We start from the raw sequence: 17,400 nt of genomic DNA, 5'->3' as shown, positions 1-17,400 counted from the left end.
GTCAATGTCAAAATCAAAAATTCTGTCAAAATACGCCCCAACAAGTGTCATTCGTTTCATATCTGCACAGTGTAATGTTTGTTTTTTAGCGAAATTTGGTATTCGATATTGATAAATTAGAATTTTTTCAACAAATATAGTTAAAAAAGGGATAATTGTGAAATAAAGGACCATACCGTCTAGTTATTCTTTTTAACTTACAACATCGCCAATGGCTTGCAAGCAAATATAGTTACGTGTCTTTAACCCAGTTCTAATCAAATGAGATATCAATGCGCTCATCTGTGAGCTATATTTTATCTCACGCACCTGGAGAGTCGGTGATGTCGCACCCTGACTACTCGCAACATGCCCAGCACCACGCCTGTCTTCTAGTGCTGGTGAAGGGCATAGGCGGAATGCTAAAGAACTTCAACAAATTGTGGGAGCGCATTCAAAAGGTCAATAACATCAAAGTTACTGGTATGTAACTACTTTATACGTATAGCATGCTATTTCCGATTTCAATAGAAACTATGTTGTGTAAGTTTTTGCTTTGTTTTAACAATGTAGGTAAGTGAGTATTTTTATTTTTTATGTACAGAAACAAGTTTCAAATCTTAAAGAAAATTGTAGAACAATTGTAATATTTTATCGTTGAAATTTCCACAACTTTACTATTCTTTGCTACTTTGAAAAAATAATTACTTAATACAAAAATGGTTTTAGATTCCAATGGCCAAGTGAGAGATATTTGGGTACGCTATGTCCGAGATTATCCTGTGGAGAACAATGATTGGGGAGACTTCCAAACTCATCGGTACTTATCTATGCTAGCTTCCTGTATATTTATATTTAGCTTTTTCATGGAGCTTTTCCTGTGGAAATTTACAGAAAAAAATAGCCCATGTTACTCTTGAAAGTTTATTCTATCTTTGTGCCACATTTTTTCATCAGTCCTGAAAGTTTTACATTTTTTAGCAAACAATTACAAAAATACGAATATTTTTTTATTTATAATATTAGTATGAACTTAGATTAAAAACTTTTTTTATATTTTTAGGCGCCTGTTAGGCCTGATAACACTAAGTAAGTTCACAAACCAAGTAGAACTAAATGAAGTGTGTAGAGTTCATGAATCGCTGAAGGTCAAATACAGCAACACCCTGTATGACTCCCGAGCCTTCATGTTTGGGCCCTTCAGTAACATGAAGAAGCCTGAACAGGAACCAGAGACTTACAGCATGTATGAAGATGACAAAGTGTTCAGTGAAGGAAGTGAAAAGTGAGAGTTTGCCATTATTTTATTTATTTATAGATTAGGCAGGAAGTTGTTCAACTAATACATTTACCTATACTTCTTTATTGTTGTTTTTAATAACTTTAAGATATCCACTAAATTTTTTATGTACTATTGCCTTATTATTTTCCATAGAAATTTATTGATAAAGCTACAACCATTACCCTCAACACCCTGTGCCACTTATGAACCACTTGGTTGTTAAGGAATTGGTGTCCTATTATTATCTCATCAGATCAAATTGTGTTAAGAACATGTTATATAAAAAAATAATATTTTATATAGTTTTGGCCTTTTTTTCGATTTCTAGAACTTCAATTCCAAGTGAACAAGCAGACAGTTTATCATCATCAGAAAGCTTCCCACAATCAACCTCATCAAATGCCTCATTCCCAGTGCAGGAAGAAAACTTTACAACTCCTTCTAATTTCAAAACTAATGCCATGTTCTATGGTGAGAACGACCCGGTGCCGGATTTAGAACAAAATGTGGCAGATTTAATAAATGCACTGTACTGGGTGGTGGAGTCCAAGAGACTTGAGAGGGCCAAAGAGAAACTTGAGAAGGTATCACTACTATTGGCTCCTTTTGAGAAGAAAGATTTTGTTGGTGAGTAAACTATTAGTCTTTTACTTGTTATCCTTTTTTATATAACAATTTATTTAAGTATATTTCTATAAAATTATATTTCCTTATTATTCAGATTAAAAAAAAAGGAAAAATAATTGTTAATAAAATTTGTGTGTCTATCGTTGTCTCGAGTCCCGACAGGGGGTCCTGTTTGCGCCCTCACCTATAAAGCGAGCCTTGATGACGAACCTGGAGTGGGTAAGTCAGGTTTTTACTTGAAAGAGAGTCCTAGTCTGTAATTTTGCTGCAATTTAACAAAAATCACTGCTCGGCCTCTTCAAGCACATCTTTTATTTTTCAATCTCACATGTTAGAGCAATGACAGTAATGATTAAAAACCTTTGACCACATCAAGGTCTCGACATGGAGTCTCGCAACAACAAGAAGCGCTGCATGGGCCGAGTGACGAAGAACCTCGCTGACTTGACACTGCAAGCCGGACTGGTCGCTGACAGTCTGAGCTTTTACCACAATGCGGCGGAGATACTCAAGTCTGTTAATGATTGGCTGTGGTTGGCTGCCGCTAAAGAAGGTATGCATGACAATTAGAACATATTTAAATTAAAAACTTATAAATAAAAAAATATAATTTTATTTATTAAGCTGGCTTCTCACGGCTTGACATTTCACCAGTTACGCCTTGCCGAATCAATTTACTTGTGCGAGTATGCACGCACCACAGGCAAGTCCACGTGACCCGTTCTCACGAGCGCGATGCGGCTTGCAAAATCCCTAGAGTTTGTGTCTGATATTTTGCGCCGTGCGAACCCAGCTTGAAACAGTCACTCCTTAGACTTAAGGGACTGAGAGTAAAGGGCAACAATTAGAGCGCATTTTTATGAAGTTTTTGTATAGAGATAGCTAAAGGAGTGGTGCAGATAATTAAATATTTAGAATAACGTTTTGATAAGAGCAGAAATTTTTATTTCATTGTAGGTCTTTGTGCTGCGTCAGCAATACTCCTTTACCCGAACCTAAGGAATCCTATGCCACTTCAAAGGAACGCCAGCTTGCAAGAGAGTTCACCAAACAAAACAAAGCAGCTATCGCTATTCCAATCAAACGATCCATTTCGGAAATACAAATTGACGTCGTCGCCACTCCGATCTTCAAAAACTTCTAGTCCGGTGAACCCTCCTAGCGAACTGACACCTTCATCATCTGACAGTGTGGAATCATCATCTAGACAGTCGGAAACTGATAATGCTGATTCGGAATCCTTAGCATCTTCAAGTGACATTGAATATCATAGTCAGAAGTCCTTCTTGGGCACCGAACTACCGTCAATTCCACGACAACCGTCGCAAATCAATAACCAATATCTTTTGAATGGTGAAGATATTGCTGAGAAGTATCGGAAAGCGATTATACACTACAGTAAATACCAAAACGCTGGTATAATAGAGACTGAGGCGTGCTTCAAAGCCGCGAGGATAGCGGTGGAGCAGAACAACAGTTTGCATGCATCCAGTTTCCTCCAAAACGTCATATTTATCAATTTGACTTTGAGTGAACAAGAGAAGATTCAGAGGTTCGATACTCTTGCTGAACTTTACAAAGAAATTGGTAAGTAGATTTTCTTTTTTACATACACTTATTTACCTCATACTATATACACTTATTTCATCCATACTATTAACACTTATCAAGGTTATCATGGATTACTTTGCTTTAAAGTGAAACAAGCAATTTATTTCATTTCATTATCAAGTTTAACCAAATCTCTAGATTAAATGTTAGGTATGTATTAGGGTGTCCCTTAAATTTCAAGTTCGATATTTTTTTACGCATACCTTCTTAAAAGTTTCGTAATAACCCTATATTGTCTAGAAAAAAATATTAGTTCAATTTATAAACGATAACCCGTGCCGACTTGCTATTTAAACTTTTCTATACTAGTTGCGCAACGTACTGCGCTGTGACTTGTAACTACCAGTTTTATTTGCCATTTCCTAAGTAATTTTTTAAAACTATTAGTGCTCCATTTTTAGGGCTTAATATGTCGGTGGAATAACGGGTGATAAACAAAATATTTTTCTTATCGGATTGCCTAGCTACCAAATAAATGGTGCAAAATTACCATTTAATCGACAAGAGTTCTCACAGTCCTATTTTACAATATTCGTTAGGTTAAATTGACTGTTAGTGATATTGCAAATTTTGTGATTAAAGAGTGCATTATATAGTGGGAAAATGCAAGAATTCTAACAAGGGTATTTCCGAACTGCGTGAAGAAACATCATCATCAGTATCATGTTTGGAGAAAGTTGCAAAAAAATTGTAAGAAAACTCAGGTAACGTTTCAGAGCCGTGAGAGCAATTCGAAATTAAGCTTGATAATTTGTTTGATATGCTGATGTTTTTGAGAGAATGAAAATAGAGGGACATAAATATTTTTTAATGAAACAGAGATTTCCAGGTCGCCCGGGATGCTTAGGTGGTGTAGATAAAAAATTGGCGGAAAAAAAGGAAGATCTGGACAACGACGATTGGAAGAAGAGGCAAGAATTGTAAGACAAAGAGAATCACTAGTTGTTGCATCTACTTCCACCATAAATTCCTTAGAAAGTCTAGGAGATTCAGACGAAGAACAGATCTTGATTCCTATACCCAGCTTGCCGGATGTTCAAATGTACTTACAGTGGCGCCCAAAGCACATGTCAAAAGAGTACGAAAACGTTGACGCAACAACATCTTAAGCTTTAAGCAAGTCCAGCCATCACTTGTAGTATTTATGTGAAGAGACAGTCATTCTTTACTATGTGATGATGAAGTTTATAACCAAACTAAGAAGAAAATTATTGCCAACTTCAACAAGGACAAAAACTCTGATTTTAGCAAACGCTATGACCCGTCGAAGGAAAAACTGACTCAAAAGTTATTTTGTAATTTAAATAAACATTTTGTTATTTTTTTTAAATTGTTGTTGAATTTTTTATTTTACTTATTTCTACTTTTTTCAGACAAAACACTGGATGATTTCGTATCGGAAAAGAGCACACAATTTTTATCGCGACTGCAGATCGACAACAGTTTTCTAAAGAAAGTTGCATCTTCTTGGAATAACAATTCTGCTTTTCTGGAAGCTAAAAAAAGTTATTTGAGAGTTGTAAATGATACTGCTGAAAGGGCTGTTAAATAATTGCAAGATTATAACGGACTTATCACGGTTGAAGAAGAACAATAACAGTTCTTACTGTGCTGTGTCCAGGAACATAGAAAATTGTATCCAGACTGTAAAAAAACTACTCTAAAATGAAGTTACCCTGAGTGATTGTTATTAATTTATGTTTTTAATTAAAGATTCATGTTCTATTAATTTATTTTTTATTTTCATTCACTTCATCCATTGCATTTATAGTGATTTTACAGCAGACCGAAATTTTAGAAGGAAACACGTTTTTTACTAAACTTTGAAGCTCGGTCGGCACTGGTTGCAGTTATGCTAGATTGATAAAATTTTATATTTAAGTATCTTATAGCATTAGTAAAAAATATAGAGGGTATGCATTTCAAAATTCCAAAAAAAATTTTTTTTGTCATATTTAAGGGACACCCTAGTATGTATGTTTAAAAATTTTAACTTGTCTCCAATGTCTATACTTTTAATATTTGTAAAGAATCTATTTCATTTGTTTGAGTAAATACGTTTTATTTATAGTAATCACTCGCCTAGTTCTTTTTGTTCTTAAATTTGAACGAAGACTTTGCCTTCTAATTCAAATATATTTCTTGATAGGATTTCTACGTAAAGCGGCGTTCTGCCAACGACTAGCGGCTACGCGTCAAGTCAGCGCTCACAACCCGAACCCCGACTGGCAGAGATGCTACTACCTCATGCTGCACAGCTTCCCGGGACATAGGCTCAGTTTGGACCCCAACTACGTTATACAACATCAAGTTGGTAGGGAATAATTCTAATGTTTCATGTAAAAAGTGACTTTCTTCCAGAGATAGTAAGGAATCTTTTTAAGATACAAATTGAAATCGAAGCTGCATATGAACAAACATTTGTTATTTATTATAACTTTAAAAGTAAACAAAACAACGGAAATATGATGAAAAGACATGTCTACAAAACAAAATACCTACTTTTGGAACAAGATCTTGATCATGGGCTGCGTCATCTACTAAAGCGATAGATTTTAACGCCATCTTTAAACAAGCAAAGAATTTAGCGCCACTTACAAAAGAATACCGAAGTATCGATATTTTTTATAGGTAGCAAATCCCACGGCAGTTACTTAGTAGACTACCTTTTCCAGACTTTTTATTATATGTATATCCTGATATTTCAACAAGATTAATTCATTAGATTACTAGTGGAGAAATAACAAACAAATAAACTTACTTAAGCATTTTTAATATTAGTTGGGATATTGTAGAATGAAAAAAATTTCTCGTTAAAACTTGTTGGCCTTATGTAGGGTGGCCTGCTCTTCAAATCCAACTGCTTCAAGAATTGGTGGTCGCCGCCAGAAGGATGGGTCACCCGGCCTTGGCGACTAGGCATATGACGTTCTTGCTGCAAACCATGTGGCCGCATTTGTCAAGGCAGGAACAACGCGACATGGCCATACAGTTACAGGTATATATCGAAATATTGACTTCAAAATTAACATTATTTAGATTTGATTTTATTGGTAAAAAAATAAGAAAAAACAAATAGTTCTTTATTTATTTATGTACACGAAATTATATACAGAAGCATTTATTACAGTAATTCTAGTACAAAGGTGCTACTTATTTCAAACGAAATCTCTTCCAGTAGACCCATGAGAGGAAAGATGAATTTTGGAGCGGTGTGGCGTGTGCATAAATAACGTTTAACATATTTAACTAAAGATACATGCTAATATTTACATAATTAATCATGAAACAATTTAATAAATGAGAGTATTAAACTACATAAACATAACAAACATGATAGTTAATTACTCGTACAAATAGATGTGCATTCAATTAATATAAAGCCTTCCAAATTAGCGAACTTAATGCGTAGACAGACTAAGTCGACTAAGTCGTGTGCCTTGAATGGTATTATTGTGTTTTTCGGCCATGATGCTAGTTCTGTGGTCGGTCTTGGATTCATGACTGCTAATGTCGTGTTCTCTCTTAAAGTACAGAAATGAAATAACTAACTTAACTTACAAACTTGGGATTCCTTTTTAGGCGATGGGCTAGCAACCTGTCACTAGTTGAATCAATTCTATCGCTAAGTCAAATAGCTGTATTCAATCTTTTCAAGACTGTTGGCTCTGTCTACCCCGCAAGGGATATAGACGTGACCATAATATGTATGTAAATAAATAAATAATCTTTATTTTCTCCCATACAAAAAAGGTTTCATAAGATATTCACATATACATATCGGGAGACTGGTGCCTAAGCTAGGCTAAAAGCCTGTGTTCCAATTTAAGTTACACAAAAACACACTAAACATTAGAGATTAGGTATATAAAAAAAAAGAATTTGGACTTGTGTTTTAAAAAGATAATAAAAAAAAAAACCTACATTTTATTAATTTAATTTATAAATTTTGTTGCAAAATGTTAGGGAAATATTCAGTAGATATGAGATTGTATGTATACATATATGTATGAAATAACTAACATCAGGTCATGAACTGTTCGGTCAGGCCCTGTCAGCCCAGTGCGAGGGCGGGCCCGTGCCGCTGGTGCTGCCGTCGGGCGCCGTGATCCCGCCGGCCAGCCTGGCGCGCGTGCCCGCGTGCGCCGCGTGCCGGCCGCGCGCGCCGCCGCCGCCGCGCGCGCCGCACCCCGTCAAGCTGAAGCCGCAGCCGGGGCCCTTCATCTTCACGCCCATACACTTCGGCAGCTTGGAGAGGAACGCCAAGAAGGATGAGGGGAAAATGGGTAAGTTGTTGTGAAACGCCGCCGTGTGGTTTCCGGCACCATTGGAAAAGAATGGGACCACTCCATCTCTTTCCCGTGGATGTTGTAAAAGGCGATTAAGGGATAGGCTTTTAAACTTGGGATTCTTCTTTTAGCCGAGATACTAGCAACCTGTCACTATTTCAATCACAATTCTATCATTAAACCAAACAGCTAAACGTGGCCTATCAGTCTTTTTAAGACTGTTGGCTCTGTCTACCCCGCAAAAGATATAGACGTGATTATAAGTATGTATGTATTATGAAATGACCGCTATGTATAGCGTCTTCGTTACCGCCCCCCGCCCCACCTCGTTCAGCTGAAACCTCAATCTGAACCCTTCAACTTCACACCGAATACCCTTTACCCTCGATTTGATACCCTTTCATCGTTTGGAGGGAACCGCTAAGAAGGATGCGGTGAAAGTTAGTGAGTTTTTATAAAGTCTAATAGACCTAACTACCTTGTGAATAGGGTGGCTTATGCTTAGTCAGACTTACAGACCCTAACCTGGACCTTTAATCTTCAAGCTTATACAAGTGTCTAGGTTGTTTGGAAAGAAAAGCAAAAAAGAATGATGGAAAATGGATGAAGCGGTTATCACGATTACCAGACCCTTAAATCGCCCGGTCCAATAGCTTGACGTATGTACAGATTCGACTTGCTTTAAAAATGGTAATGTGATTTAGGTCAAAGAGCTTAGCTTCCCGCGGGATTTCAACCCACTTCCTCTGGTCAGCAAGCAAACTCGTTAACCACCACATGGAAAGTTGATGTTTATAATATTCCTTACAGAATACCTGTGGGTAGAAGACGACATATGCGAAGTGCAGATGAAGCTAACAAACCCTTTGCCGTTCGAACTCAAAGTGTCAAACATGCGGCTTCTAACGTCGGGCGTGGTGTTCGAGTCTATACCAGAGACAGTTATATTGACACCGGACACTCCAACCACGGGTAAGAAATAACAAGAATATAAACCTGCAAGAAAAACTGAAAAAGATATACTAATGGCTATCACTTATAACATTTCATTTTTTATTGTTAAAAAAATGAAATGATTAGGTATTCTTTATTTAAATGCAACAAGATTCATCTTACTAGAATGTTTATAAGATAAATCTTGCTTGCTCCAACAAAATATTTTTCTATATTCTGACTGATCTCATTTTTTTTTGTGAACTGTTATTTCGTCTTTGGTTTGCTTTATTATCTGTAGATAGAGATTTAACGGAAGTTACAAACTAGTAAAAGCTTTAGACATATCTACTTACATATATTTTATTTTACAGTCAACCTCCACGGAACGCCAAAAGAAATTGGCGAATTACAAATACTTGGTTACTCTACGCACACGCTAGGCGTCAAATCCAACTGTCGTTTGAAAAATATGCCGATGCCGAACAAATTTCCTGCTTCGTTCACCATTGAAGTTATCCCTAGCTTACCTTTAATTACGATTGAGACAATCGTGTCTACAGCCGGCAATGTAAGCTGTTCTAGTTTGGAGAACGTTGGTAGCGCAACGAATATATCGCTCCATAATGGAGAGAGTACTGACTGCGTAATAAGAATAAATAATACAAGTAATGTGCCTGTTGAGTATCTGGATATTGCTATTCAGGTGGGTGAACAATATAGATATTGTAGATATTGAACAATATAAATAAACGCCTGAACGGTGATATAAGTCACATAGATGTGACTTATATCACCGTTCAGGCGTTTATTTAAGCTATTAATAAATTCAACATTATTTATTTCAGTCAAACATGGACGCGCAACTCCAATCAAAAGTGTTCCAATATTCAAACGAAGACATCCAATCACAACTGCCGATCCCGCCGAACGAATCCGCCAGTATACGAATGAAGTTATACGCAGAAGCTGATTTCCTAGACTTGGGAGGAGTGGGGGGAGATAATCTGTTTCCGAATAGTTTGACTTCGAATTACCCTTCGAGAGTGGGGTCGCCTGTGCCTAATACTACGTCTCTGCCTACTCAGAGTTCGAATCCTCAAACCTCGTTAAGTAGCGGACTTATGCCTAATAGGACTTCGAGTTTTAGGTATGTCATTATTTATTGTAACAAAGATTTATATTCGCTACGTGTTGCCAAATTCACTAAGGCCTATATTAATGTGATAGGTTTGCCTTGGATTTCTCACTAAGAAAGACAAAATCAGAACAATCGCCAGTCAGATGATTTTTTTTCTGCTAGGCCTTTGAGACTTATCAGGATTATTATATTATGTACAATTACTTTTTTTTATTTCAGATCCACAAATTCTCACACTACCAGTTGGTCAGCTCCTATTTCCGTGATGCCCCCTTCCAGAGGGAGACAAATTGAAGCTCAGGTATTTTTATTATTTGTCTACAATTTAAGTGCTTTGTATTGTATTTATACATTCAATAGTGTATTGAACATTGGCGTGCCTACGACCTATGTGCATACATGTCTATCATATAGACCTTCAAGTAAAAGTTGCGTTCCATTGATTTCACCACCCTCATCATCCTCCTCCACACGGCGTATTTTAAACGCGCAGGAGACGCGCGTATAAGCACTTCAAACGCGATTCGGACGCAATTTTGTAACCTAAGCACACGGAGCGATCGTGAAACGCGCCTCATCTGCACGTACACGCGCACCCCCTTCCCCCTCTGCCTCACTCCGCCGCGTTTGTATCGCTTCAAACACGCGTAAACGCGCTATATGCGCGCGTTTGTATCATCAATGCAAACGCAACAATCGGCGTATACGGTGCCGAAAACGCGCGTCGCCTGCACGTTTAAAATACGTCGTGTACTATGGGCCTAATAATTAAGTAAAAAAAAAATATTTTTCAGGTAGTAATTAGATATTCAGGCGGCGTGGGCAAAGAGATGCATTGCCGGCACTCCACGGTGCAAATCAACATGGAGTTACTGCCGAGCGTGTCCATCACACACTGGGACGTCCTGCCTGCTGAAATGTAAGCTTTGATTTTTATCTACCTATATTAATTTACATTTACCATTTAGTTAAAAAATTTTAAAGTAATATTAACACATCACACCCAGTTTTCGAAACCATAGATATTGTCGTTTATCTCAAATCGGCTTCTTGTCATAGCCCAATTTAATCTTATATATAAAATTCTCGTGTCACAATGTTTGTCTCCGTACTCCTCCGAAACGGCTTTACCGATTTTAACCAAATTTTGCATGCATATTCAGTAGGTCTGAGAATCGGCTAATATCTATTTTTCATACCCCTTAGTGATATGGGTTGTCCACACTTAACATTTTTCTTTAACTAGAACTATTACTTAAAAGTTATTTATATGGCAAAACAACGTTTGCCGGGACAGCTAGTATTAAAATATTTGTCGGTTTTAACTGATTTTATTATGCACTAACTTGATAAAAAAGTGATTCTTTATTCAACGTGTAAGTTTGTGTGTTTGCAAGATTTTTTCAGTAACTACTAGCTGTACATATACATATGGTATTATTGGATAAAATGGCATGGCGTACCTACCTTTTAAAAGGTTATTGCCTCCAACTAAAACCTTCTTTCTACCACTCACCTTCGTTTAACAAGAGTCATGTATTCCAGTCCATCTCAACTATACCTGGTGCTAGACGTCTCCAACCTTACGTCAGAAGAGATGGAGTTCCACTACGCGGCCGGGAAGCACATTCTTATTGAAAGCAAAGAATCTTGTAGAGTGCCTGTTCCTTTAGATAGATGCCCGTTCAACGCGGCGCCTGCTAAACTAGACGATGGTAAGTAGATGATATTATATTATGTACTTTTATTATAGGACTTATACATATCTAAGCTTTAGTTGAAAGACATTAAATGTTTTCATCATCCCTCTATTGTTTGTCATGATTGCATTCTTCTTGAGCATCTGTGGATCCCTGTATCACAATATTTCAGCAGTGGAAATGTCAGATTATGCGAAACGACTCACGGATCAAACCACACTAAAAATATGGTTGCCTCTCATTTAAGTTAACAAGTAAGACTTGCCTGAAATGAACAAACTTCTTCGTGTTCCTTCCCCCTCACCATAAAACCATTGAAGCCTCTGTCCAAGAATGGAATATGGAATTTTGCCAAATTGCGTTGAAATGTCAATCTTCTTATATTTATTACTAGAGGCCGCCCGCGACTTCGTCCGCGTGGAATCAATCCCGCGGGAACTCCGGGATAAAAATTGTTATTCTGGGTATTCAGCTACCTACATACCTAATTTCATCGTTATCGGTTCATTAGTATTTGCGTGAAAGAGTAACAAACATCCATACGTACAACTCACAAACTTTCGCATTCATAATATTAGAAGTATTAGATGTTCTTACATTTCTTATTTATTATATTCTTTCCCAGATGCGGAACCTAAATCGATAAGCACCGGTTCGTCGACCAACAGCCTAGAGCTGATGTGTTCGTCCCACATCACGAATAACGTCAAACTGAGTTGGCATCTGCTCCAGAGCGACATCAGCGGGCAGGCCACCGTGAAAGGGATCACACTGTCGCAAGCCATGCTCGATATTGTTAGGATGTCGCCTCTTAACTGGGGTGAGTGAAAATACCTTGTTCTCTTTGTTTAAAGTATTTAAGTGGATTCCAAGTATTGTGATCGTGTCCCTCATGAGGGCTGTTTTGACCCTACTGAGGTATTGATGAACTCCATGTCATCGATTTTTCTAATATGTATTTTTTCTATTTTTCATAACTTGCAGAGGTTAGCGTGAACCAGCAGCACATAAAGCCACAAGAGGAGTACACTTGTTCGGCGGGCGAGTGCCTATCTCTTGGTGTGGCGGTCAGCAACCACTTACAGAGACCTCTGCGGAAATTATGCCTCTCTGTGCAGTTCTACCAAGACTACAACAACGGAGAGCTCAGTTATAAGCTGGACAGTCGGTTAGCGACAGCTGGGAATAACAAGTGAGTTTTATAGACTGTTTCAAGACTTGCAACGTTTACAATAACAGATATAAAAGTTTTCAATTCAACTTGCACCTGTAAACTTACTGTACTTCTGCATGCTCCGTCTCATACGATGATGATAACGACTAAACCAACGTTGACAACTGTTTTTAATTATGAAGAGATTAACATGAATCTTTTTATCTTTCAGAGTGGTGCTATCGACTCTTCCAGAATCCGCGAAGGCTTATCACGAGTGTACAGTTGTTTTCCTAACGCCCGGAGAATACAAAGTAGACATTCAATGTTCGACCACAGAGCCCATTCTGGATGACCCTGGAGACCAACAGTCTGTGATGTGTTCGGGCGAAGTCAGCCATATCTGGAGATTCATACCACCTGTAGCTATAAGCGTCACTGATTAAGAAAACTTTAATATAAATGGCTCACTATAATCCAGCCGGGCTAAGCTAACCTTTTAACAGGATCACGATGATTAGACAACATTCGCTTCATATATGATTCCGTGGATGGAAGTCTAAGTCGCTCCTTTTTCGAAACTCCTCTTTAAGAAGAACGCAACCTGAACAAACGACAGGAGAATGTTTGATGAAGGCAGTGTGAACTTGCTTGATTTTGAAAAGGCGTTTTCGCAGTAGCGGAGACTACGGTAATATGACTACCCACGTTTTCACGTTTGTAGGGAACAGAGAGGTTTGATTGGTTACTTTTACTTAACTCCATGCAGTCATGTGAAAATGTGTTTGTTGGACCGTGTTTCACGTTAAGACCACTGAACCATGAAAATTTTCATACATATTATATTGAGTACCGAGAACATAGTGTACTTTGGCGAAAGCTTGTCTCTCTATAATTTTGCATAAGGGTACTCTATGTCAGTCTTACGAGTCTCTTCTAAATTATGACGTCAGTAAGGTGCTCTTGTTATCTTCACTCAGGCAAATATTCATTGTATATTTTTTTGTTAACTATAGGAAAATAAATTAATGATATGATAATTTTATGTATTAAGTATTTGATTTATTAAATTATATTTATTTCACAAAATGACAGTTTGTGTTTTTGTTCTCCTCAAAAGAGCTATTTATTATGTTTCTTTAGCGCATATTATAACTAGGTAGGTTTATAACTCTCAATATTTGGTTTGTGCAATTACTGTTAGTTAAGTTATTATTATTTTACATCAGACAAGTGTGAGACATGAATGTATTCATAATGATGATTCAGTATTACCCGAAGAGGCTGTAATCAATATGTGTAGTACCACTTTAATGGAGCGAAAACAATTCAGAGGGATCCCTTTTTTTTGCAAAATTTATTATCCTAATAATATTTTGACATATTTGTTTCTGGTATAGGTACTTTTATAATAAGCATAGTTATAGTTTAGGCTAATGAATGATCAAAATATTATGAGCGACATAGCAGGCGACATTGTTTTAGGATTTAATTATATGTATATTTTATTGAGTTTTCATTCGGTCCAATTCGGCGGTGGAAATGAGAAGTAGTCCATTAGCGAGTCGGTAGCCGTCATGAAAATTAGCCCTAATGCGTCTAAACGGATTGTATCTATTCTGCGCCGTCGAATATTGCTGTCCATCATTGCTGATGGGCCTTATACAAGTGCGGCACTTATAATTTCGGGAATCAAACGGAAGTGACGGAAGTGAGTGGAAGTGACACAACATTACTATTAAAAATAGAACTGTTTTGCATTACAACAAAACAGATATTATATACAATTAACACACAGCATAGATAATGAAGAAGCTGTCTATGGTTTTACCATACATACGGTATAAAGCCAACAAATTGTCATTGGTTTAGCTTTCATTTCGGGTCACCGCAAGACATATCCATCCTGTCAATGTCATCTCTTCATAGTAGTTCTTCAGCAGCAAGAGCCTTGCTCTATGCTGTGTGTTAATTGTATATAATATCTGTTTTGTTGTAATGCAAAACAGTTCTATTATATACGGTCTTAACACACAGCATAGATAATGAAGACTTGTTTGTTATCTGCTGGTGACAAGAAATGATTAAGAACCTTTATCAAAGGAACCAAAAACGCTATGTGAACTGTAAGCTGAAAAAAAATAAAAAATATGTTATATCTTTTAAATCAACTCACTTCAATTAAAATTGTGATACCCAGGTAACAGAAATTGAAAAGTATCACTTGCAACATATTTACATGCCTATTACCAATAGACCTGATAAATGTTAAAACAACATTTAATCTCAATAAATCAAAAGAAAATCTTATTTAAATTAGATAATTTCAAGCTTGAAATAAAGTAACATTTAAGCATAACATGTTTTAACTCTTTACTACTCCATATATTTGCAAAACAATTATTATTAAGTTTAAGGATAATGTACTTAATAATTTTATTCACTAAATGAAGTTAATGATCAACATCATTAATTATGTTATTACATCTTTCTACATAACAACTTAAATATTCAAAAAGTTATTTTGTTCTCAGTCATTTAAGTTAATCTGTGACTTATATACTGGATGGCAGTAATGTTGACAGCAGTAATGATTACTCCTATTAATGTGAAATGATGAATTTCCTCAATTAAAATTTTTCTGAACAGCTTAAAGGGCCACCGCCGACCTTACACTTCCAGGAAATGCATCAATAATAATTTCTTTGAAAATAGTACTTATACACACAGCTATCATAGCTGTAAAAGCAGGCATATTGCTCCCATAAAAGATTTTAAAAAAAAAAATTATATATATAATATTAAATTTCCACCCTCGAGTTCAGGATTTATTGAAAGTTCTAAGTTAAACTAGGCAAACTCTTTCCTCAGCATGGGGCAATAAACGCCATCTTGACTGCTCATAACTTCTAGAGTCAGTTAGAGAACAAAATTCAAAATTGAGGCCACATAATTATATCATCTTATATTATACCTTGTTATAACAAGTAGTGTTAAATCATGAACTCTACTTCCCGCAGCTAATGTAATATATACAACTATAGCTGCTCTCCTGGAGAAATGGAATAATGACTCTATGAAAGGGGTTTTGATCAACTAATCAAACCATTTTAGATCCCAATTGGGGGCTCTTATTAGTCTGGGGTTAAGCTCTAAGTATAACTTTTAATACTTGTCAATAAAGTAATTGTTTGAATATTAATTATTAACAGCTCCACAAAAGGTCAAAATAGCTTATTTGTGTGAACTATTGTTGTAAAGTGTCGGTCACATTCAATGTGTCTGTCGAAAGTGTCCGAGCATAATTGACTTATATGACATTTGTCCGGACATTTTTAGACATAAATAGACAAAAATGACAAAATCATAATATTTAATGTTTTAATGACATTTAATCACAAAAAAGCAAAATAAAACCGCTCCGCTGTTACCATTCTGCGATTGTCGGCGAGGCAGGGAATAAGAATAAAACTTATAAATAATAATGTATTATTTTCTGTTAGCGCAAAATTATCAATATTATCGCAATCTTCGGTTTCGAACACTGACTCAAAATCACTAGTTTGTGAATAATTTCTTTCACATTCGTCAGTATGTAAGTAAGCTGCATAATGTGATCTGATCTTCTATGGAAGCAGCGAGTTTCCCGAAGGGGTAAGCAGTGACTATCTCTTTCCACTTGTCACGATCTCTGCATACTTCGCTTCATCCACATTCATAACTCTCTTCATGCAAGCTCGGCGGTTTCCAGGACGTCCTTAATTTGATCAAGATACGTTCGTCTAGGCCTTCCCACTCCGACCTTTCCCTCCACACTCTCCTTGTATATCTGCTTAGTCAACCTGCTTTCATTCATCCTCTCCACATGATCAAACCATCTTAACATACTCTTTTCTATTCCAGTAACTACATCTTCTTTCACATCACAACATTCCCTTATCACGCTGTTCCTTTTCCGGTCTCTCAATTTCATATCCATCATACTCCTTAACGCTTTCATTTCTACTGCATTTATTCTGCTTTCGTGCTTCTTTTGCAATACCCAACTTTCACTCCCATACATTAATGTCGGGACTAACACGCCCCTATGCACAGTCAGTCGAGCCTTTTTGGAAAGTTTCTGACTGCTCATAAAGACATGCAAAGCTCCATTCACCATGTTCCCCGCGTTCACTCTCCTTTCAATATCACTATCACACTTGCCATCTGATGTAAACTTTGATCCTAGATATACAAACTCTTTCACTTGCTCAACTTTTTCTCCTCCAATCAAAATATTACATGCTGTCATTTCTTTCTCCATTTCAAAAACCAGTGTTTTAGTTTTACTTACGTTCACTTTATTCCTTTCTCGTTCAAAGCTTCATGCATACAGTTTAACATCTCTAGTAACTCTTCAGCTGATGACGCCAGTATTACCTGGTCGTCGGCATAGAGCAGACATTTGACGAGTAACTCATTCATCCTTAATCCACTTTCGGACTCTTTCAAACCTGTCAAACGACTATCCATAAATAGGTTGAACAGCCATGGTGTCGCAACACATCCTTGCCTAACGCCTTTCTCAATCTTAAACCACTCAGTGTGCGCTCTAAGGGTATAAGTTAATAATAATAAGGATTTCAGTGCTCGTATTAGGAGACTGCACACATAGAAAGTGCTGACCACAATTCATTTCTCTCAAC

General features: G+C 36.8%; 1 protein-coding gene across 1 annotated transcript; it reads left to right on the top strand.

The window, feature by feature from the left end:
- The first annotated feature begins 60 nt into the window (after positions 1-60).
- Positions 61-13,166, top strand: LOC106134343 (protein brunelleschi). Its single transcript, XM_060948744.1, has 18 exons — positions 61-462; positions 709-799; positions 1,043-1,264; positions 1,590-1,888; positions 2,265-2,441; positions 2,846-3,475; positions 5,649-5,813; positions 6,337-6,497; positions 7,548-7,785; positions 8,599-8,760; positions 9,096-9,427; positions 9,570-9,871; positions 10,082-10,163; positions 10,657-10,781; positions 11,408-11,577; positions 12,188-12,382; positions 12,547-12,754; positions 12,948-13,166. The coding sequence occupies exons 1-18, from the start codon at positions 273-275 to the stop codon at positions 13,159-13,161; spliced, it is 3,963 nt and encodes a 1,320-aa protein (XP_060804727.1). The 5' UTR covers positions 61-272; the 3' UTR covers positions 13,162-13,166.
- The last annotated feature ends 4,234 nt before the right edge of the window (positions 13,167-17,400 follow it).

Source organism: Amyelois transitella, chromosome 17 (genome assembly GCF_032362555.1).
Source record: "Amyelois transitella isolate CPQ chromosome 17, ilAmyTran1.1, whole genome shotgun sequence".
NCBI lineage: Eukaryota > Metazoa > Arthropoda > Insecta > Lepidoptera > Pyralidae > Amyelois > Amyelois transitella.
This window is presented reverse-complemented; position numbering and strand designations above follow the sequence as displayed.